Source organism: Pongo abelii, chromosome 19 (assembly GCF_028885655.2).
Source record: "Pongo abelii isolate AG06213 chromosome 19, NHGRI_mPonAbe1-v2.0_pri, whole genome shotgun sequence".
Lineage (NCBI taxonomy): Eukaryota > Metazoa > Chordata > Mammalia > Primates > Hominidae > Pongo > Pongo abelii.
Genome location: NC_072004.2, coordinates 4079308 through 4103744, shown reverse-complemented (window position 1 = coordinate 4103744; position 24437 = coordinate 4079308). Strand labels below are relative to the sequence as shown.

Below are 24437 nucleotides of genomic sequence, written 5' to 3'. Positions count from 1 at the left end.
CACCCGCCTTGGCATCCCAAAGTGCTGGGATTACAGGCGTGAGCCACCGTGCCCGGTAGATTTCTTTTTAAAACAATGTATTTTTTGTCCCTAACAAAAGGCATTTAATACCAAGCCCATCACCATTTCTTCCCCTCTCTTGACAAACCTCCTCCTATGTTTCTCATTTCAGTGAATGAACAGATTTCTACCCTTGCACAGAAATCTGGTGTCAAAAAAAAAAGGGGGGAGGAATTCACATTATAGGTAACAGTGTTAAAGTGTACCACTCAGTGGTATTTAGTGTATTCACAATGTTGTGCAACCAACCACCAGCTCTCTCTAGTTTTAAAAACTTTTTCATCATACCATTAAATCGCCACCCCTATACCTCTTAAGTAGTTATGCCCCATTTCTCCCTTCCCTCATTGTCTAATCTACTTTCTGTCTCTCTGGATTTGCCGGTTCTGGATATAGCATATAAAATAAGTCGTATAACATGTGACTTTATATGTCTGGCTTCTTTAACTTAGCCTGATGTTATTGAGCTTCATATATTAGTACTTCATTTCTTTCTATGGCTGAATAGTATTTCATTGTATGTATATACTGCAGTTTATTCATTTGTCGATGGACGTTTGAGTTTCTGCCTTTTGATTATTACAGCAAATGCTACTACAAACATTCATGTACAACTTGCTGTGTGGACAGATGTTAGGTATATACCTGTGAGTGGAATTGCTGGGTCATATGGTAACTCTGCTCAACTTTTTAATCATATGTCATTTTCCTTTTTTAAAAAAAATTTTTTTATTTTTTAAACTGAGACAGGGTCTGGCTCTGTTGCCCAGGCTGGAGTGCCCTGGTGTCATCTTAGGTCACTGCAACCTCCGCCTCCTGGGCTCAAGTCATCTTCCCACCTCAGCCTCCCCGAGTAGCTGGGACTGTAGGTGCACGCCACCGTGCCTGGATAATTTTTGTACTTTTTTGTTTGTTTTTTTTGGTAGAGACAGGGTTTTGCCATGTTGCGCAGGCTGGCATCAAACTCCTGGACTCAAATGATCTGCCCACCTCAGCCTCCCAAAGTTTTGGGATTACAGCGGTGAGCCACCAGGTCCAGCTCATGTCATTTTTGACTTACTACTTTAAGCCCCACTTCTTTAACATCACCAAGTTAGGTTGATTGATTCTCTTCTAAATATCCCTGTTTTCTTCATTGTTTCGACTACTATATACTCGAGGTACACTTTTCAGGATTACTTGAATTGCTTGCTTTTTGTTTCTTTGTTCTCATCATGCCTTATTTATACAATCTTCTACATACTACAAGATTGGTTTTTGCAAATGTAAATCTCATGAGGTCACTCCATTGTTTAAAAGAAAAAGAAAAAAAGAACCACCCTTCAAAGGCTTATCATTGCCCTCTGGATAAAGTCCAAGCATGCAGGGCTTACAAAGGCCCTTTGCTGTCCAGCTTTTGACATTCTGTTTAGTTTCAGCTGCTCCCCTGCCCCCCGCCGTTCCAGTCACATACTGATTGCCCTATTTCAAGTTTTTGTACATGCTCCTCTACCTAAAGTAGAGGTTCAGATTCTAAACCTTGAATTCCCTCACCCAAATCCTTTATTTCTTTTCTTTTTAGAAGCCTTTTCTTATTCTTCATGATTATGTTATGTGCCCTTCTTTTTTGTGTGCCCTCAAATTCTTGTACTGTTGTTGGAGCACATTGTAATTGCCTGTTTACTTCTCTGGGGATCAGGAGCCGATGTTGGTCAAGTGCCAGAAGATGTAGATAGACTGAAAGTACAATTAATAGGAATTTAGCAGAAGGCAAAAGATTATTTGATAAATTATTTAGGGAAGACTTCATGGAAGGGGCTAGTATTGATAGAGACCTTGAAGGAAGCATTCATGGAGGGATGGTAAGGTTCTATCACTTTAAGTGGATTAAGCCTGTTAAATATTCATGTATCTAGACCTAGGAAGATTCATGCTGGGGGCTGAAGCCATGACAAAAGTGAGACATTGGACATTTTTCAACATTGCTTTTGTATTACTTACATGGAACAAGCAAAGGACACAATTATGCCTGTAGAAGAAATGCGTGGAAAGAATGGGCAAAAGATTTCAAGAACTTGGGGGTTTTGACAAGAGTAAGAAGCAATGATATGCTTTATGGAAAGTGTAAGGAAATTTTCAAGGGTAATTTTGACCATGTATACTAATTTCAGAGCTTACTCACCTATGTTTATAAACGCTGGACTTCTGGTGGAAAATGCAACAACTAGGTAATTTCTGGATATATTATAGAATCTTTCACAAGACTCTTATGTACGGTGTTGTAGAAAATGGTCCGAGTAATGTAATGGTGTTTATCTAGAAAAAGGTTGGAAATGAGATCAGTCATGTAGAAAATAACTCCTCACAGTGCATTTGTGTGTGCTGCACTCTGTCCCTCAGTTGACAGGAAAGTGGGACTTTCTGTTTTTTAATAGAATGTCTGCAACATAGTTGGCACTCAGTACACATATGGGTGCCTAACAAAATAACAGTGAAAATGCTGTTGCCTTCTTAATGTGTTTGCACTTTCGATATCTTTAAAAAGTATTTTAGATTAGCCACTTTAAAGTAAAAGTACATTTCTTGTGTTTTGAAATACAGCACTGATTTTAACTATTTGTAAAAGTCTAGTTTGCCTGTTATGCAAAAATGTTAGACTTATACAAATCTCCCCTCACATTTCAAGAAAAGAAGCACTTCATGTTTAAACAAATTTTTTATTTTTATTTTTGAGACAGAGTCTCGCATTGTCACCCAGGCTGGAATACAGTGGCATGGTCTTGGCTCACTGCAGCCTCTGCCTTCCAGTTCAAGTGATCCTCCTGCCTCAGCCTCCTGAGTAGCTGGGATTACAGGTGTCCACCTCCATGCCTGGCCAATTTTTGTATTTTTACTAAAGACAGGGTTTCACCATGTTGGCCAGGCTGGTCTTGAACTCCTGACCTCAAGTGATCCACCTGCTTCGGCCTCCTGAAAGTGTCGAGATTACAAGTGTGAGTCACCACGCCCTGCCTAAATATAAATTTTCACTATTGGCTTTCTCATATTTTGCTGGCATGTTGTTAAATCATAGTTGTTGAAATAATACCATCTCTTGATTACCCCCAAAATTAATATCTCCTCAGTTACCTAAACATTGGTTCAGTCCTTTGTAGCACTCTGAGTTATATTATACTGCCTTTCATCATTAGACAAAGCTGCTTGAGAATGATGGCAGGTAGTATACGAGAATTACACACCTGTTGAGACTCCCAGCAAGTCCTTTTCAAACCACTCTACTCCTGCGTGTTTTTTGTCCACACTTTCCAGTTTGAGCCAATGAGTACTCAGTTCCACTGGTTGGTAAAATGTGATAATTTTGTGGGTGACTGATACATGCATTCACTATTGTGATTGTTGTTGTGTTGGTTCCTCTGGTGTATATCAGTACTTATTAAATTGTGGTTTTTTTTTGAGATGGAGTCTTGCTCTGTCACCCAGGCTGGAGTGCAATGGCGTGATCTTGGGCTCAATGCAACATTTGCCTCCTGGGTTCAAGCAGTTCTCCTGCCTTAGCCTTCTGAGTAACTGGGATTACAGGCACACACCACCATGCCCAGCTAATTTTTTAATTTTTATTTATTTATTTATATATTTTTTGAGACAGAGTTTCGCCCTTGTTGCCTGGGCTGGAGTGCAGTGGCGCGATCTCGGCTCACCGCAACCTCTGCCTCCAGGGTTCAAGCAGTTTTTCTGCCTCAGCCTCCCGAGTAACTAGGATTACAGGCATGTGCTACTACGCCCGGCTAATTTTGTATTTTTAGTAGAGACGGGATTTCTCCATGTTGGTCAGGCTGGTCTCAAACTCTTGACCTCAGGTGGTCCACCTGCCTCGGCCTCCCAAGGTGCTGGGATTACAGGTGTGAGCCACCGCGCCTGGCCAAATTGCATAATTTAAGTATATGCAGTTCACTGAACGTCAGTTATACCTCATTAAAGTTGTTTAAAAATTTCTCACATCATCTGCTCACCATCGGTAGGCCAGTACTTTATTAAGTCTGGTGTCTCTGGAAACATTCTGGGCTCTGTACCCCTGCTCACCTGCGCCTTAAGGTCCCTGTCTTGGCCTGTGTGCCCCCACCTTGCCAGTTCCTCGCCTCTCTTATTCCCACCCTGTCATCCTTTCTCCATGCCACAGCACTCTCTTTAGAAGAGGAGAACCTCACGATGCTGCAGCCATTCCTGTATGCTCCAGCTATTACTCTTAAGCTGCTCCTCTGTCCCAGAAGCTGTGGCTCTCAGAGGGTCAACATATACAGACAAGACATATGGGGCCCTTGCTCTCCTTGTGCTCAGAGATGGATGGGCACACAGGAGCACCAACTGTAGAAGCAGGTCCCCAAGACTACAGGGACAGGTCAAATAGGTGTACAAATGTTAGTATAAATGAAAGTTATTAAGCTCAGTACATTCCAATGAAAAGGTATAATTAGACACTCTGAAAGTATACCCTAAAGACAGCAGCGTAAGAATTGCCAACATGATTTGATTTCCGGGGCTCCCTCTCAACGAGAATCTCTGGGGGACGGGCCTGGATATCTGCATTTTAACAGGCTTCCTTAAAAGACCACTGTAGGGCCACCTAGAATGACAAGAGCCTGGCTGGATACCAGTAGAAGTTGATCTTCTGGATAGTTTGCTTTACCCAGGGCTTTCTTACAGTATAGGCATGAAAATGTTTTGGCCATCAAGTAGCATTTTGCCTGGCAAGGTATATCTATTTAATGGTTTAAAACTTACATAAAACATGTACGCTCAAGTTCTGTAATTTATCTATTGGATGAAAATTATGTGCTTAAATGTATTGATTCAACTTTTCTTTTTCCACAGAACTCAACAAAAATCCAGTGGAAGGCTTTTCTGCAGGTTTAATAGATGACAATGATCTCTACCGATGGGAAGTCCTTATTATTGGCCCTCCAGATACACTTTAGTAAGTATAATGGAACTGACACCTTCAAAATGGAGCTCTTTTAATACACTGAATTAAAAACTATTTTGGCAGGCTGGGCGCGGTGGCTCACACCTGTAATCCCAGCACTTTGGGAGGCCGAGGCGGGCCAATCATGAGGTCAGGAGTTCGAGACCAGCCTGGCCAATGTAGTGAAACCCCATCTCTACTAAAAATACAAAAATTAGCCGGATGTGGTGGCACGCACCTGTAGTCTCACCTACTCAGGAGGCTGAGTCAGGAGAATCACTTGAACTCAGGAGGCAGAGATTGCAGTGAGCTGAGACCATGCCATTGCACTCCAGCCTGGGTGACAGAGTGAGACTCCATCTCAAAACAAAACAAAGCAAAACCACAAATATTTTGGCAAACTGACATGACATTATTTTTTAAGGAGCAGGAGAAATGGCTGTATTCGGTATCCTTTGTACTGAATTTGATCATGGAAGAGTTTTTGCGTTCTGCTTGAAGCTCTAATGTCTAAGACCTATTGCTATTAAAAATAATAGTTTCAGCCCGGGCGCGGTGGCTCATGCCTGCAATCCCAGCACTTTAGGAGGCTGAGGTGGGCGGATCACCTGAGAGCTCAGGAGTTTGATACCAGCTTGGCCAACATGGTGAAACCCCGTCTCTACTAAAAATACGAAAATTAGCTGGGCATGGTGGCATGCCTGTAATCCCAGCTACCCAGGAGGCTGAGGCAGGAGAATCACTTGAACTCAGGAGGCAGAAGAGTTAATATATTCTTTGGACATTTTAATTGAGAATGTATTATACACATCAGTGTTTTAAGAAGGCTAAGGAGAATTTTCAAGATTGTCTATTTTCATGGTTCTCTACTTGAGTCCCCACCAAATACTGGTTAGAATCCAGGTGTTCTTATCCCAAACTAAACTAATGGTCACTTTCTCCTAGTTTATTGAAAGTTATTGTTATACTATATGATAATCTATTAACTGACTATTAATTGTTAAACCAGTGGCTTAAGGATAGGCAACAATGTAGTGGTGTTAAAGAACAGTAGAAGAAGAGAAGTAGAATTTTAAAAATATTTCATGTAGTACATTTCTAGATGCAAAGACCACAGTCTTATTTTCTGCTCTTGAGTGTTTGCAGACTAATTTAAATTTACTAGTATGTATTGTTTTGTAAGATGCATCTGCTGGCGTGGTGCGTTGGCTCACGCCTGTAATCCCAGCACTTTGGGAGGCTGCGGCGTGTGGATCACCTGTGGTCAGGAGTTCAAGACCAGCCTGGCCAACAAGGTGAAACCCTGTCTCTACTAAAAATACAAAAATTAGCTGGGCATGGTGGCGCACACCTGTCTGTAGTCCCAGCTGCTCAGGAGGCTGAGGCAGGAGAATCGCTTGAATCCGGGAGGTGGAGGTTGCAGTGAGCCAAGATCACGCCACTGCACTCCAGCCTGGTGACAGAGCAAGACTTCGTCTCAAAAAAGAAAACAAAACCGTCTCTGGTCTTTAGTATACATTTTTAAAATGTTGGCTGTTGAATTGAGATTGAATCACAGCAATATTTCTGGCAGCTCCGCTGGAGTGTGTATATGCTGCTGAGAATACTGGTGGTCACTTCTGGACTGTGCCTTCCTGAGATCAGTAGCCCTTGCTCAAGAAAGAGAGAGCATGTTCCTAGGGCAGCACCTGAGAAAGGCAAAGGAAGGTACAGGGGAATGAAGAAAGGCTTGTTAGAAGTAAGCCTTTTAAAATGCTACCAAGAATCGTGTACTTCATAGAATGCTTAAAAAATATTTGTTGTTGGCCAGGCGTAGTGGCTCACGAGACCGAGGTGGGCAGGATCACCTGAGGTCGAGAGTTGGAGACCAGCCTGACCAACATGGAGAAACCCTGTCTCTACTAAAAATACAAAAAAATTAGCCAGGTGAGGTGGCATATGCCTGTAGTCCCAGCTACTCGGGAGGCTGAGGCAGGAGAATTGCTTGAACCCGGGAGGCAGAGGTTGCAGTGAGCCGGGATCGTGTCACCCACTCCAGTCTGGGCAACAAGAGCAGAACTCTGTCTAAAAAAAAAAATTCTTAAAACACTTCTTAACAGGAAGTAGTGAGGTTCTTGTAATTATTTCAGTGGAATGGCGAGAGTAGAGGCCATCTTGGAATTGTTTGAAGAGCGCTATTGGGAGTGAATATATACACCTTATGTATAAATAACTGCCTGTGAAGGGAAGTAGAGGCTTGTACTGGGGGGAGGGGTGTTATAGGATTGAAAATAAATTAGTATAGGCTCAGATGGTACCCAGACCTAAGTGATTAATTCACCACTTTATCATTAGATAATAGAAATACAGTACCAAAATTCTGTAAAAGCTGCTGTGATTATCTCACTGTGCCATCATTAGCCCTCATTTAGTCACTAGAGGGCGCTCCACTCTCTTTTCAGTCTATGTGATTGATAACTGGTACATTCAAGGGTTACTTTGAGACTCCTGTAGTTGCCACAAGTCTTAATTCAGTCATACTTATATTTATATAGCATTACATTTTTATTTTTATTAATGAGTCTTTCCAGTGCAGTAGTCTTTAAGGCCTTTCTATGAAATGTACATTCTGAAACTGGTGTGGTATACCAACTGTTTTCAGACTGATTATCAAGCAGTACGGATAACCACTCATAGCCACAGAAATTAAAATTTCAGGTAGAAGTGGCAATAGGTTTGTAGTACGGAAGTTTAGGGTGGATACAGTGGCTCACGTCTATAATCCCTACACTTTGGGAAACCAAGGGTGGATCGCTTGATCTCAGACGTTGGAGACCAGCTTGGGCTACATGGCAAAACCCTGTCTCTACAAAAAAAATACAAAAATAAGTCAAGCATGGTGATGCATGCCTGCAGTCGGGAGGCTGAGGTGGGAGGATCGCTTGAGCCCAGGAGGTGGAGGCTGCAGTGAGCCAAGATTACGCTACTGCACTCTAGCTTGGGCAACAGAGCTAGACCCTGTCTTAAACTAACAAACAAAACCAGAAAGTCTAAGAAACCTGGATATCACTGTATCATTATAACATTTTATAAATTATTAATGAATGATGACTATATAACTTTTATGTCTCTTTTCCTTTCATCACCAGTCGCTGGTCTGTTCAAGGAGTATGTCTTATTTATTTATTTTGTTTTTAAGCACTGGCAATGATATGAAAAATTTGGAGAATCTTAAGATTATGTGTTTCGTAGTATTGCCTTGGGTAGATATAGAAAATGAAGAATCAGTTAACCAAAACTCTGAATTACATTCTTTTTCAGTTGCAAAATTCTATTCCAGTTATAAATTATTTTCCAGTCCTGTGTGAGACGTAGAGGCAGAAGCCATCTCTTCTGTAATGAAGTTCTGGAGGGAATGAACCTAGTGCCTACATTGCTTAGAAATGGAATGATCAGTGGTAATGCCATGCGGTTTATCACGTAGTGTTCAAGAACATGGACTTTGGGGACTGCCTTTGGTTAGCTCTCTAACTCTACCACTCTTCTTAGTTGAGTGACTTTGAACAATTACTTAAATTTGGTCTTAGCAGTTTCATTTCTAGGGTAAAAACCCTATGCTTAGGAAATGTTTCAAACGTTCAATGTTCTATTGCTTATAATAGCAAAAAAAAAAAAAAAAATCTTATTTTTTCCCCTTTTGCGGTTTTGTTATTTATTTTTGTGAATATCAATTATAATTCGGAGGACACTTTGTAGTTATTAATTAGACTATATGAAAAACTGTACATATTGTGTCCCTAAGAAATTAGGGTCCTCAGTAACAGAAAAATAAACTCAGAAGGGTCACTGCTCAGCAGTCCACATAACCACAGAGTAGAGCACAAGCTACTGGTTGTGAACAGAAAGAGACTTCATAAAAATATCTTCACATATTTTCTAGCATTATGCCCCTACCAGTAAAGGGAATGTCTATGACAATGCCATTTTTTTTTTCTGCTGTAAGATAAAGAAAAGGCCGTACCCCTTAGACACATACTTAATGAAGAAAATCTCAGCAGAAGCTGCCATGTTTTTCTGTTTTCACTGTTCTTTTCTGACGTTCACCTGGATGTTCCAGAGCAGTTTTCTGAACCTTTCATTGTTGATTGGCCTTTTGTAGAATTCTTCAGCAACACACCATACAGAAGGCACAGGCTAAAATAGTTCTCACAAATAGACGTTGAAATAGGTGTATTTGGATATAAATACAACTTGCCATTCCATTATTTTTTTCTCATGACTAAACTCTAAATTTTTAAAAATGGAGATTTTCAAACCAGTGATGTGCAAAGCCCATTCTCATGACACAGTCATTTAAACTTACTAAGTATGGGAAAATTTTATTTCTTCCCTTTGTCTTGTGGAATAATTTAGGTTCTCACCCTGGGCATGATTCACAAAATAGAGTAAGACCACAGATAAAAATGACATAGAAACACAGGCAATGAAGAAAACTTCTAAAAACAAATATCCCCCAGTATCTAGTATCATCCATCCTAGCAGTGATAGAAATGATGGCCAACCCAAGATTCTGAATGGAGTGCGTGAAGCCATATGCAGTTCCCAGTTGATGTTCAGGAACTACAGATGCCACTGTTGGCCATAATGCACAGGCAAGCAATGAATAGGAGATTCCCAGAAGACACATAGCAACCCAAGGGCTCCACATCATAAAGGCCAGCATCATGTGGGACACAAGATTGGCTGCGACCACACGCAGAACCCAGATGCTGTTCTTCCCCGTGTCATCCACCAGGAGCCCAAATACTGGGGTGTGAGAGCTGATACGACATATACAACACTGTTCATTGCACTTGCTGCCTGGAAAGAAAATCCAGATTTCTCTGTAAAGAAAACTTTCCCAAGTCCAATAAAAGGGAACCTGGCAGCACAATAGCAGACACAGATGATAAATAGGGGCCACAGGGGTGAGGGGAAATCCTTTGCATCAGTTAATTTAAAAACTTCCCTTTTTTTGTTGTTGTTGTTGTTCTTTATGAAGGATTCTCTCAGATCTAAGTAAGCGAGAGCCAAGGAGGGCACAGATGAGTGAAAGAATACATTTTATACCCCCAATCTGAAGTGTGACCCCAGGGGTTGTGGGACCGGCAGAACCCCACGAAGCTTCAATCTTAGAGTACAGCCAACTCATGAAGTTCATGTCTACTATACTTCCAATTCTAGCCATGCTAAATTGTTGGAGTCCAGACACCAGGTTTAATTCTTGGTCTTTAAACCAGCTCACAGCATATGTATCCTGGGCAACTGCTGAGCACTCCCCACCAATCCAAACACAAATCTTTCAAATTTCATCAGCCAAAAAACATTAAATATTCCACCCAGAACAAAACAACCTGTCCAATGCAAATAAAACAGCTAAAAGTAATTGTGCCCCATCATATTCCAAATACTCGGTCTTTTAAAAAGCCACCAAAGAAACACAAAACTACATTGGGCCAAGAATACCAGGCATATAGCAGCATGAATTTCATGGTGTTCACCTGCCTATTCTGTTTATCCTGAGTCTGAAGGGGAGCAGGATTATTATAGCAAAAATAGCTGCTGAAGCCAAGGAGGCACATCAATAACAGCATCAAAAGTCATAGCCAGGCGACTGGAGGCCACAGAAGGGCGAGCAGCACCCATGCTTTCTCATCCTTCTCCATTGCGCCCGCGGGAGGCTGAGAGGCGAAAGGGGTGACAACTTCAGGATCTGGCAGAAAAGCAATGCCCACGGAGCACAGCCAAGTCAGTGATCACATGACTCTAAGTATCTTAGAATAATAGATAGTGAACTGTGGCGGATAGAATGAATGGACAAGAGACAGGTACAACAGGACTATAGATTAATAGAACAATGTTGAGCAAATTTCAGACGGCAGCATATAGCACATTATTTAAATAAAATAAGTATGGCAGAATGGTAGGATTTGATCCTTGTAAGATTTTTATAATTTAACACAAAAACAGTAAGGGAGGCCTCATGGAAAAAAATTGAACTAGGCCTGGGTTTTTAAACACTTTCAAATGTGGAACTGTTGGTTACATATCTCTTTTTTTTTTTTTTTTTGAAAACAGTCTCACTCTGTTGCTCACTGCAACCTCCACCACCTGGGTTCAAGTGATTCTCCTACCTCAGCCTCCCGAGTAGCTTGGATTATGGGCACCTGTCACCGTGCCTGGCTAATTTTTATAGTTTTTAGTAGAGACGGGATTTCACCATCTCAGCCAGGCTGGTCTTGAACTCCTGACCCCATGATCTACCTGCCTCAGCCTCCCAAAGTGCTGGGATTACAGGTGTGAGCCACCGTGCCCGGCCTACATACCTCTTTTTAATATCATGGTAGTAATTGTACTATAGTATCTGTGATGAAGATAATACGTAATGAAAGATACTTTGAATTCATTGGTGCCTTTTAAAATTTTATTTCATTTATTTATTTATTATTATTATTTTTGGAGACGGAGTCTTGCTTTGTGGCCCAGGTTGGAGTGCAGTGGCACAATCTTGGCTTATTGCAACCTCTGCCTCCCAGGCTCAAGCCATTCTCCTGCTTCAGCCTCCTGAGTAGATGGGATTACAGGCACCTGCCACCGTGCCTGGCTAATTTTTTCATTTTTAGTAGAGATGGGGTTTCACCATATTGGTCAGGTTGTTTTCAAACTCCTGACCTCAAGTGATCTGCCCACCCCAGCCTCCCAAAGTGCCGAGATTACAGGCGTGAGCCACCTTGCCTGGCCTCAGTCACATCTTTCTATATTTGAAAAATAGTGGGTATGTGACATGTTAATGTGTAGTCTACAGTGTTATTCTACTCTGTGGGTTTTGGGCTTTCTTTTTGCTAACTTGGCTGCTCGGTAGAAGTTTGCACGCACAAGTTGGGTACTAGTTAGTTAAGCATAAAAAAAAAAAAAAAAAGCAGGTAGGCCAGGTGCGGTGGCTCAGAAGGTCGGGAGTTCAAGACCAGCCTGGGCAACATAGTGAAACCCCGTCTCTACTAAAGATACAAAAATTAGCAGACGTGGTGGCGTGCGCGTGTAATCCTAAGTACTCGGGAGGCTGAAGCAGGAGAATCTCTTCAACCCATGAGGCAGAGGTTGCAGTGTGCTGAGATCACGCCACTGCACTCCAGCCTGGGTGACAGAGGAAGACTCCATCTCAAAAAAAAAAAAACGAGAAAAAGAAAAAGAGGGGAGGGGCAGGTAGAATTTCCACAGGTAAAATAGAAGAAGAGGGGTCCACAGATAGGAGAAAAACTCAGAAATACCATGGTTGCTTCAGAGTGGGCAAGGCCATTTTCAGATAGAGTGAAAATTGTGTGCTTTAAATTTTTAGGGCTACCCTTTTAGTTGAATTTGGTTGACATTTTAGAGATTGAAAACAATTTAGAGTGTCTAAGTCAGTTTTTCATGATGAGGATTCCAGTCAGCTATTATGAAGCTTTTGAGTGAATGTAACCAATCAAAAGTGTGACGTGGGAAAGCTGACTTAATGTTATCAAGGAATCAAGTGGCTGCCAGTAGAATCAAGTGCAGGGGCTCTGTGGCAGTGGCTTTGATGTCCTTTTACATTGACTCTCTCTTTTTTGTTGTTGAGACGGAGTCTCACTCTGGCACCCAGGTTGGAGTGCAGTGGCACAATCTTGGCTCACTGCACCCTCCACCTCCCAGGTTCAAACAATTCTCCTACCTCAGCCTCCCAAGTAGCTGGGATTACAGGCGCACACCACCACGTTTGGCTGTTTTCTGTAACTGTGGCTTTCAAACCCATAATTAGAAATACTTTACATCATGACCCAGTGCATACATATGTGTATATAGATTAGTGAATAAAACACATACATAGATTATATAACTGAAACTACTTGTGATAAACTCTCATGTTTTCTATTTTTGTTAACAAAAAAACTTTGATAGTGACTCATTAAACTGCTTTTGCAGCCCTGTTTGAAAAACTAGTCCATATAATCAGTATATCCTAAGACCCATTTTGGCACTAACTTACACAGAGCAACAGGATCAGAAGATAAAGACTTAACTCTTGTTGGTGTAATGCACTCTTCACAACAGCTATTCCAGTCTCTATTCCCTCAAGCCCTCATGCTTCTTCCTTTCAATAGATAACCTCATCAGTTATGAAAAGTAGGGCCCTATGGTGGGCCTTACTTCGTTTCTTCATTTCTTCTGAATATCTCTTTTAAAGCCCTTGTTTTGTACAGTTTCCCCATCTAGTTGCTATCTTCAACTGTTAATTTTTTTGTATAAATTGTCCTGTTTATTATGCTTAAGTACTTTACTACCCTATTCTTTAACCCTTTACAGCTTTTTTTCCTATTGCTCTTTACTAAAAAAAAGGTATTATCAAGGTCACTGACTTCATACTCTGAGTCCTGTGGCATTTCCTAATTATTCAGAAATGTTTGGTGTTAATGATCTGTCTCTTTTTTAAAACTTAATCTGCACCTCCCCCATGTCTTATGATCAGAAAAAACAATAAAAATTCATACTTGCTTGTGAACAGTTCAGGCTATATTAAAATAAGCAGAGAATAAAAGATCTCATAACACTACACTATTGTTAGTTAACTATTGTTATGTATTGATGTCCTGTTCCTGGACATTTTTCTGTGTATACAAACACACCCCCAATTTTTCACTTTTTCTTTCCTTTCTTTTCTTTTCTTTTTTCTTTTCCCAGGCTGGAGTGCAGTGCGGTGGCGCAATCGCAGCTCTCTGAAGCCTCAGCTTCTTGGGCTGAAGGGATCCTTCCCCCTCAGCCTCTCAAGTAGCTAGAATTACAGACATGAGCCACTGTGTCCGGCCTCCCACTTTTTCTTTAAAGACAAATTAGCTTATTTTAGAAATACCTGCTTTTAAAAATTTAACAATAGATTCCTCATATCATTCCATGACAACACTTACTACTGATATTTTTCTTGGTAGATATTTTCCTTCTGCCACTAAAACGATAAGCTCCATAGTGCTCTCTAATGCTTTGTTAGAGAACAAACAGAGTTGTATCCTTTTACGGAGACCAATGGTTAGAGTAACTGGGTATCAATGTATATTTGTTCAGTGAATGAAAACCACTTAATGAGCTGAGAATTTCATTTCTCACTGATCTGAAACAACCACAATCATGATTCTAATGGTTGGACACATTGAACAACAGAAGAATCAGATGTGCAAATGGTACTGCAATAAAGAAATTTAAAGAGGTCAATGTAGTAGAGGGGACCTGGTGGCTAGTTTAGATTTTAGTCAAATAAAATCTTTCTAGAGGTAATGTTTAAGCTGAGTACCGAATGATAATCAGAAGACAAAGGGAGAAAAGTATTTCCAACAGAGGAAACATTTAGTACCAAGGCCACAAGACAGGAATTTAGTATTTTTGCCTTTTAAGGCTGACTTGATCTCTGTGGTTTTAGTTAATGTATACAACTCATTGTATTGTTCTTTTCATGATTCCTTAAGAATGACTGCTAATTAAGTGTCAGTGATCTGGAGGTGCATTGTCTAAAATAGCAGTCAGGGCATATTTCAAGTGGTTGGTGGCTACATTATTGGACAGCACAAATGCAGAACATCTCCAGCATTACAGTTTGGTTTTACAGTGCTGTTCTGGAAAGTCACTCTTGAGATTTTTTTCGCTGCTATACCCCTAGAGTTTGACACATAAATGCTGAGTAAATATTTGTTAAATGATGAAATGAATAAATGGATAGATGGAGGCAGTGTATCTTTTCCTAGACAAGGAAAAAGAAAATGTGCATAAGTTTTGAGATGAGAAAGGGTTTGATGTGTTTGAGGAACAGAAAGAAGACTGGCTAGAACAGAGAGGAATGATAGTTTCAAATCAACATAGAGAAATGGGTGATATTAAACCTTCTGAATTTTGTTTTAAGTGCACTGGGAAGTGATGGAAGGGTTTGTAGCACAGCAGTAACGTGATCTGATCTGATCTGGTCTGAATGTCTTTTTAGCAGATGATTTCATTTTACTAGCTCTCTTGAAAGTTTAATTAATGTGATAGCTATGACTGTTTATTAAACTACTTATTTGAGAAAGTAACTGCCTGTGGGAATCCAGATTGTTTGTTTACTTCATTTTTGGTGTTAGTGCTAGCACCCTTGTTTTATATTTGTTTTAACACTTCTATACTTAAAGTAGGAACTTATAGGCAAGAACTTCTTTTTGTTCTTTTTTCCAGTGAAGGTGGTGTTTTTAAGGCTCATCTTACTTTCCCAAAAGATTATCCCCTCCGACCACCTAAAATGAAATTCATTACAGAAATCTGGCACCCAAATGGTAAGTTTATCTAGTTTTACTTTTACATTTGCAAATTTGATGGCCTGTCATTGAAGTGTTCAAGGTCAATAAGAAAGATCTGTTTCTCAGTGAAATTGCTTTGGCATTTTTGTACTGTGTTCATTGTGCACATGGCTGCGTACTAAAACCTTTAAAAGGAGGAGAGGCCAGGCACAGCGGCTGACAGCTGTAATCCCAGCACTTTGGAAGGCCAGGCAGGTGGATCACTTGAGGTCAAGAGTTGGAGACCAGCCTGGCAAACATGGTGAAACCCTGTCTCTACTCAAAATACGAAAATTAGTTAGGCATGGTGGCACATACCTGTAATCCCAGCTACTTGGGAGGCTGAGGCACAAGAATCGCTTGAACCCGGGAGGTGCAGGTTGCAGTGAGCCAAGATCACACCACTGCACTCCAGCCTGGGCAGCAGAATGAGACTGTGTCTCAAAAAAGAGAGAGAAGGAGAAACAGAGATCATGTGGAAAAAGTTATTTTTTATTTATTTACTTAGTTTTCAGTTTGGTTTGAGACTCGTATTTTAAACCAGAGGCACGGTTACCGAGGGATAACATCAATAGAGCTCGTATAATTGTGGGGATATTTATCAAGCTATTAGATAATTCACTGGCTAGTACAAAGAACACAGAAATTATGAAACCTGGTTCTGTAACTTATAGTTTTTCATATTATTTTTATACCATGGACAGCTCCTCTATGTATATTCGTAGGTGTAAGATTACTGGCAGTGTCATATGAAACAACATATTACATTTTTTAAGCCTGGAAAGCATCTAGTATGGCTGTGCATGTAGCGATGACATTGACTTTTTTTTACTTAAAGAAGAGCTACCACTTCAAATCCACACGGTGGCAGTTCTCCTGCCTAGCCAGCTGCCACTGGACTCTCTCCCCTATATATAAGCCCCCAATAACTACGTCTTATTTAAAAATAAAAATAAAAAATTCTCTATAAAGTAAAATAAAATCCCCAAAGTTTAGGCCAGATAAGCTATATTTATAAAACAGTCTCTCTGAACTTTTGGCTTTGTTTTGTATGATAAAACTTGCAGAGATTTCTTTTCTAATTATTTTGACTATGTAATCAGAGTTGTCTCTTTAGGCTATTATACTAATTTGCATTTGGCTTCTCATCATCAAGACTTCTGGGTGCAGGGAATAGAAACATATAGATTAGTTTAAGCTGGAATCAGTGAGACAGGAATGAATGATTGAATGAAGTTAAACAAGGATTTATCGGAAGGATATGGAATATGTAATAGAAGCCAAGGCTTGAAAAACAGATGGGCATTATGAGAGACTGGAACTGGCAAATGGAAAACTACTGGGAGGCAAGGGACTTAGCATATTTTATTGCATCTAAGGCATCAGTGATCATAAAAGATAGTTATTTTTCCTACCAGTAAGAAGGGGAAAATATCTCTAACAGTTGATGGCAGAATGCATTAACCGTATTCCTGCATGCTGGCATGCGTGAATGGGTGACGCTTGCCTCTTGTGCTTTGACTTTTATCTCTTCCTAGGCTTTCGGCAGTTTCTTCTACCTTCACTTGCATTACTTGATTATAGTAGGCGATCGTCTTTCAAACATGTAACAGATTCTCAATGTCGGCTTCACCACAGACTAGCTGTGTAACTCTAGGCAAACCCTGTTGGAGCCTTAAGCTAGCTAGCTTGCCTCCCTCCCTCCCTCCGTCTCTTGTTCCCCCACTCCGCCCCTCCTTTTCCCCTTCCCTCTCTCTCTCACTCCCTCCCTCCCTCACTTCTATTTCTCCCATCCCGTCCTTTTTTTCTAAGACAGGGTCTCACTTTGCCACCCAGGCTGCAGTGCAATGGCATGATCACAGCTCACTGCAGCCTTGACCTCCTGGGCTCAGGTGATCCTCCCAAGTAGCTGGGACGACAGGGACACACCACCACACCTAGCTAATTTTTGTATTTTTTTTTGTAAAGATGGGGTTTCACCATGTTGTTGGCCAGGCAGGTCCTGAACTCCTGGGCACAAGTGATCTGCCCACTTTGTCCTCCCAAAGTACTGGGATTACAGGCGTGAGCTACCACGCCAGGCCTATGTTTTCTATCTGTGAAAATTAAATGAAAACATACATGTAAGCAAATACATGGGAGACTTCCCTTCTGGTAAAAAGAAAGATAGCAATCACCTGGGTAGTTTAAGAGGACAACTGATAAAATGGTGTTGTGTTTTGTTTTAAGGTTGAAGAGACTTTTTTTTTTCTTTTCTTTTCGTTTCTTTTTTTTTTTTTTGAGACGGAGTCTCACTCTCTCGCCCAGGCTGGAATGCAGTGGGACAATCTTGGCTCACTGCAACCTCCGCCTCCTGGGTTCAAGCGATTCTCCTGCCTCAGCCTCCTGAATAGCTGGGATTACAGGTGTCCACCACCACGCCTGGCTAATTTTTGTATTTTTAGTAGAGTAGGGGTTTCACCATGTTGGACAGGCTGGTCTTGAACTCCTGACCTCAAGTGATCTGCCTCCTCAGCCTCCCAAAGTGCTGGGATTATAGGCGTGAGCCACCGTGCCCGGTCTTAGATGGAATTTTGAACGAAGATGATGCTTGTCTTGAACTTCGTTCTTTAGGCTGTGAGGACTCGTTTAATTCATGACATTTAAAGCTGTACATAATAGTAAGTTGTCATGACAAAAAGAGAAAATGACAAAAAATAAAAAAGCTATGTAATAGGTTTCTCTTATATTTTCCTTCTTGAAAGATTACACTCGTAGAAGATTGGAAGGGGAAGTCAGAGAGAGAGCAGGGAGGTAGAGCATTTTAGCAATAATTTGAGTAAAAAGCAATAAAAGCTTGGACTAAGGATAGTGTCACAGGAAGGGTAATTTAGTTTCTTTGACTTGACTGCCAGAGGTGGATGGTAGTGGAGAAGTAAGAGTTTAGGATTGACTGGCCATTTACAAAAATAATTATAGAGCAAAAACCATAATGAAATACCACTTTTTACCCACTAGGATTCCTATAATCAAAAAGATAATAACAAGTGTCAATGAGGAAGTAGAGAAATTAGAACTCCCATGCACTACTGGCAAGAAGGTAATGGTGCGGGTGTTTGGAGAAGAGCCTGGCAGTCCTCAAAAGGTTCAGCATAGTTACCATAGGACCCCGCACTTCCATCCTGGGAACCCAACCAAGAAAACTAAAACACACGTCCAGAAAAACTCGAACACGAGTGTTCACAGCAGCATTTATTATTCATAACAGCCAAAAAGTAGAAACAGCCCAAATGTCTATCAGCTGATAAATAGAAAAACAAAATGTGGATCCATATAACGGAATATTTTTTGGCAATAAAAAGAAATGAATTACATGATATTGTTTTCTAAAGAAAAGAAAGAAGTGAAGTAGTGATACATGCTACAACATAGATGAACCTTGGAAACATTATATTAAATGAACAAAGTCAGTCATAAAAGGTGACATAGTGTACGATTCCCTTTATATGAAATGTCAAGAATAGGCAAATCCATAGAGACCGAAAGTAGGTTAGTGGTTCCCTACTGCTGGAGGGGAGGTGGGGGGATTGAGGAATGGTTGCTTAATGGTACTGGATTTCATTGTAGGGTGAAAAAATACTCTAAAATTGATTGTGGTATTGATTGTACAACTCTGTAGACATATAGACAGAAACCATTAAATTGTGCTCTTCAAATAGGTAAATTGTATAGTAGGTGAATTATAGAGATATTATAAAATTATTATAGGGGAATAGTTTTATGTGACTGACCTTACATATATTCAGCTTTTCTTGAGGTATACTTGCTGAGTGCTTGCTTTTTTTTTTGAGTCGGAGTCTTGCTCTTTCGCCCAGGCTGGAGTGCAGTGGCGTGAGCAGTGGCGCGATCTCGGCTCACTGCAAGCTCCGCCTCCTGGGTTCACGACATTCTCCTGCCTCAGCCTCCTGAGTAGCTGGGACTACAGGTGCCCGCCACCACGCCCGGCTAATTTTTTGTATTTTTGGTGGAGATGGGGTTTCCCTGTGTTAGCCAGGATGGTCTCGATCTCCTGACCTCGTGATCCACCCACCTCAGCCTCCCAAAGTGCTGAGATTACAGGCGTGAGCCACGGCGCCCGGCCTAAGGTATACTTGCTACATCCAGTTAGATAATTAGTTAAACCAGTCCAGGGTTCAGCAGTGAGCTTAAGGGCCTTGGAAGTTACTGTATCAAGATGATAGATAACATGATAATGAATGGGTTAGTTTTCCTAGGGAAAATACAGTTAATGTTGGAGATTAGGATAACATCAAAAGTCAAATTAAGGAAAATGAAAACTAGAAAGTGACTGAGAGAATGTTCAAGAACCACGGGAAAACAAGAGTACCACAGATGCCAGGGGAGGAAAATGTATCCAGCAAAGTGTTGTCATAGTATTAGCTGTCTTGGCCCAGAGGGGTGACTTCAGGTAGATGAAAGTACCCAGGAGAATAAATACGCTATCCAGACCACTTGTGGACACAGTTGTAGCATCCTGCTAGGGAGAAGCCAGTTTCTAGGAGAATAAAGGAATACCCAAGTAGTGAGTAAATAGAGAAGATGAGGGTAAATCAGTTTTTCAGAATTTTAGATGCATGGCCTCAAGAAAAAGGAGATAGCTAGAAGTATATGCATTGTTTATGTAGCTTAGTTTTGTTTGTTTGGTTTGGTTTGTTTTTGTTTTTGTTTTTGTTTTTGTTTTTTGAGACAAAGTCTCACTCTGTCGCCCAGGCTGGAGTGCAGTGGCTCGCTGCAACCTCCGCCTCCCAGGTTCAAGCAATTCACCTGCCTCAGCCTCCTGAGTAGCTGGGATTACAGATGCGTGCCACCAAGCCCGGCTAATTCTTGTATTTTTATTAGAGATGGGTTCACCATGTTGGTCAGGCTGGTCTCGATCTCAGGTGATCTGCCCGCCTCAGCCTCCCAAAGTGCTGAGATTACAGGCCAGCCATACATTACAGTAGGCTGAGCCACTGTGTCTGGCCCAGGTAGCTTAGTTCCATCTCTAATGAACACTGAAATGAAAGAAAAAAGTAACAAGCAAAAATTATATGGGGAAAACTTAAGAAACACTGTGGCAAGAGGAAAGTAAGCATTTTGTACATAACTGGCTAAAGGATAAGAACAGACATTTCACAAAAGAGGAAAGACATACAGGTTATATCCATGGAAAGTTGTCACCCCAAAAGCATTTAGAAAAGTGAATTAAACCAGATGTTATGTATGAAATTTAAACAGCATCAATAAAGGAAAATATTCATCCCGAAGAGGCAATGAAATGGCCATCTCAGATTGCTGATGGCAGTATAAATTGATACAGTCCTTTAAAATATGGTTTGATAATAGGTATTAAGCCTAAAAATCTTCTCATTCTAAAATAAACGGTATGTTTAAAATGACATGAGAAGGTTAAACATGTAAAGATCCTGGATTAGTGATAACTTGATTTTTTTTTTAAAAGGAAAATGGATCTTATATAGTGGTGGTAGAATTCTGTACACATACTTAATAGCATGTTTTTAAAGAAAAATGACTTGGAAAAAATCCTTATTACACAATAAGTACAGAAAACATTGTAAAATAGTAATACTCTATGAAATTTTTATGCTGAACTTTGTAGTGTTACAAGTTTCTATGTTATTCCTTTTTTTTTTTTGGAGATGGAGTTTCACCCGTTGCCCAGGCTAGAGTGCAGTGGTGCGATGTTGGCTCACGGCAACCTCCGCCTCCCGGCTTCAAGCAATTCTCCTGCCCCAGCCTCCCAAGTAGCTGGGATTACAGGCATGTGCCACAACAGCCAGCTAATTTTGTATTTTTAGTAGAGATGGGATTTCTCCATGTTGGCCAGGCTGGTCTCAAACTCCTGACTGCAGGTGATCTGCCCTCCTCGGCCTCCCAAACTGCTGGGATTACAGGCGTGAGCTACCACGCCCGGACCTCGATGTTATTCTTGCCTTGATTCTATTTTAGTAAATAGATTTTACTAGCAGATAGGGATGGGTTGGGAAGAGGAACCTTCATTATAGAAAAACTCATACATAAAACATTGAAGGCACGGGCCTTGCCTGTCATATCTTCACTGCTGTACTTCTCTGTCAGATGTGTGGCTGGCATGCAGTAGGCATTGAAAAAGTATTTGTTGGCCAGTGCAGGGGCTGTTTCCTGTAATCCCAGTTTGGGACCAGCTTGGGCAATATAGTAAGACTATATCTCTACCAAAAAAAAAAAAAAAGCCAGGAATGATGCCATGTGCCTATGGTCCCAACTACTTGGGAGGCTGAGGTGGGAGGATCGCTAGAGCCCAGGAGTTTGAGACCAGCCTGGGCAACATAGTGAGACCCCCATCTCTACGAAAAAAAAAAAAAAAAAGTCAGGTTAGCCAGGCATCATGCCATGTGCCCGTGGTCCCAGCTACTTGGAGGGCTGAGGCAGGAGGATCGCTTGAGCCTGGGAGGTCAAGGCTGCATAGAGCTGTGATCATACCACTACATTCCAGCCTGGGTGACAAAGTGAGACCCTGTCTCAAAAAACCAAAACAGCAACAACAGACAACACCAAAAAATAAGAATTTGTTGAATTAAGAGAGCAGTGATATTGATTGGTAGATACAAACTTTGATTCTGATTACCCAGAGTTCATAACAGCAGAAATACTGATGTTATGAAATGAAAAATAAGATTTAGCATTATATTTATTCACAAATTTGTTAGACTATACAGGATAAGTTAGGAATGAAATATACGTAAATATTGTCACTACTCAAATTCCTTTCTAAAATTTCTTCCTCAAAGTATGCTTTTAAAAAAAATTTACGGTGGGTAAATGTTACCGTAAAAGATCAGTTTCACAATAGGGATTATTTATATGATGTATAAATGAATTAGTGGATTAGGACCTTTTTTTTAGTGAATAAGTAATATCTTACTTTTTGCTAAACCACTTAAACAGTTATGTCAATACATGTCTCCTAAAAATAAGGATGTTTTCTTATTAAATGTGTTTATAGAAAGGAAGCCTCATGAGTGTCATATATGTTGATGAGTTTTCATTGGCAGTATGGCATGTTTGTTTTGTGAATTTGAATATACTCCTTTCCCAGAAAATACAATTTTGCCTTTATATGATTGTAAAAATATATTTCCTAGGAAAAGTCTCTGGGCCTTTGACTATTACCAATTTAAGTCGGTAAGTTAGTGGGGAAACTAGGAGGCCATTACACAGAAACTCAGTTGCTGGTTTTTGGAAAAATATGCTTTCTGCAAATGAAGAACACATCCAGTAGTTGCTATTTATTCATTTATTATATTATACTTAGGACATGTAAATGTTAGGCACCATTTACGTGCTAGATATCTTCATGTTTTACATAAATGAAAAAGATAGCTTGTATTCCTATTGGGTTTGTCAGATGGATCCTGTGTATTTAGTACAATCTATATACTATAGTCTTCCTAAAAAGTCAACACATTGCATTTCAGACATTAACTTCTGCGTATGTGTCATGTTTGTTAAAGGTACTGTGTGAATCAGGATCACATTTGTAATTGATATTTCATGTATAACCAAATTAGCAATATATGAAACAAGCCTCTTATTGAATTTTGCAGTTGATAAAAATGGTGATGTGTGCATTTCTATTCTTCATGAGCCTGGGGAAGATAAGTATGGTTATGAAAAGCCAGAGGAACGCTGGCTCCCTATCCACACTGTGGAAACCATCATGATTAGTGTCATTTCTATGCTGGCAGACCCTAATGGAGACTCACCTGCTAACGTTGATGCTGCGGTAAGGTGGTCACACGTCTTCCCTTCCCTTCACTTTCCCTTGCAACAAAACTTGAACTATAGTTAGTATGTATGTAAGTATGCATGAATGTATGCATGCGTATGTGTGTATCTCTTTCCATAGTTCTTATTTTTGACAAAATAAATATAAATAAATATATTTATTTATGTATTTATTTTATTTTTTTGAGACAGGGTCTCTCTGTCACCTAGGCTGGAGTGCAGTGGCACATCATAGTGGCAACCTCAAACTCCTGGGCCCAAGTGGTCCTCCAGCCTTGGCTTCTCAAATTGTTCCAATTACATGTGTGAGCCACCATGCCTGGCCAAAAGTGCATATTTATTGTATACAACATGTTGTTTTGAAATATGGATATGTTGTGGAATGGCTAATTTGAGCTAATTTACATATGCATTACCTCACATACTTACTAATTTTGTTGTGAGAACACTTAAATTCTCCTCTCAGCAGTTTTCAAGAATACTATATGTTGTTATTAGGATGTAAACTGTGACACCAAATTTAGAATTGGGGGTGGGATGGGCAGAGCAGAAGTGTAGTTTTTCAGTGCAATCAGATTTTTATCAGCTTAAAATGGCTTGTCATAACTATGAAATTTTTTTGTAAGCCTCGTGGTAACCACAGAGCAAAATCCTACAGTAGTTAACACAAAAGATAAAAAGTAAGGAATTGGGGCTGGGCATGGTGGCTCACGACTGTAATCCCAGCACTGTGGGAGGCTGAGGCAGGTGGATCACAAGGTCAGGAGATTGAGACCATCCTGGCTAACACAGTGAAACCCCGTCTCCATTAAAAATACGAAAAATTAGCCGGGCGTGGTGGCGGGCGCCTGTAGTCCCAGCTACTCGGGAGGCTGAGGCAGGAGAATCACTTCAACCTGGGAGGCGGAGGTTGCAATGAGCCGAGATCTGGACTCTAAAAACAAAAGCGATTGTCATACCTAAGACAATTTAATGCCTGGTCTAAAGTTCATATTATTATCCCCAAGTTTTCAATTTTCAAGAGTTTCACATCTATAGAATAAAATGTATTAGTTAAATGAACACCAGCAACCTTTCACCTAGGTTCACCAGTTGTAGAAATTTTGCAACTTTTTTTTCTAAACAGTTTGAGAGTAGTTTGTAGATACCATAACCCTTCACCCCAAAATGTTTCAGGATCTGTTCCCTAAGAACAAGGCTGTCTTTCCATATACACAGTCCAAGTCTGTCATTGATGTACTATTATTGTTTATACATATACAATCTATATTCACATTGGATTGGATTGTCCAGTATTCTTTATA

At 40.5% G+C, this 24437-nt stretch overlaps 1 protein-coding gene and 1 pseudogene across 4 annotated transcripts in view; one reads left to right on the top strand and one right to left on the bottom strand.

Annotated features, from left to right (window-relative positions):
• The window catches only part of UBE2G1 (ubiquitin conjugating enzyme E2 G1), a 94973-nt gene that overhangs the window by 54565 nt on the left and 15971 nt on the right, over window positions 1-24437 (top strand). For 3 of the 4 annotated variants that reach the window (XM_054535388.2, XM_054535386.2, XM_054535387.2), the window contains 3 exons: window positions 4909-5011; window positions 15227-15324; window positions 22953-23131. In XM_054535388.2, coding sequence (XP_054391363.1) covers window positions 4909-5011; window positions 15227-15324; window positions 22953-23131 — 380 coding nt within the window. Of the gene's footprint in view, window positions 1-4908; window positions 5012-15226; window positions 15325-22952; window positions 23132-24437 lie in introns of those variants that run through there. The other variant, XM_054535389.2, reaches the window with a different exon arrangement.
• LOC103892758 (major facilitator superfamily domain-containing protein 1-like) lies at window positions 9341-10764 on the bottom strand (annotated as a pseudogene).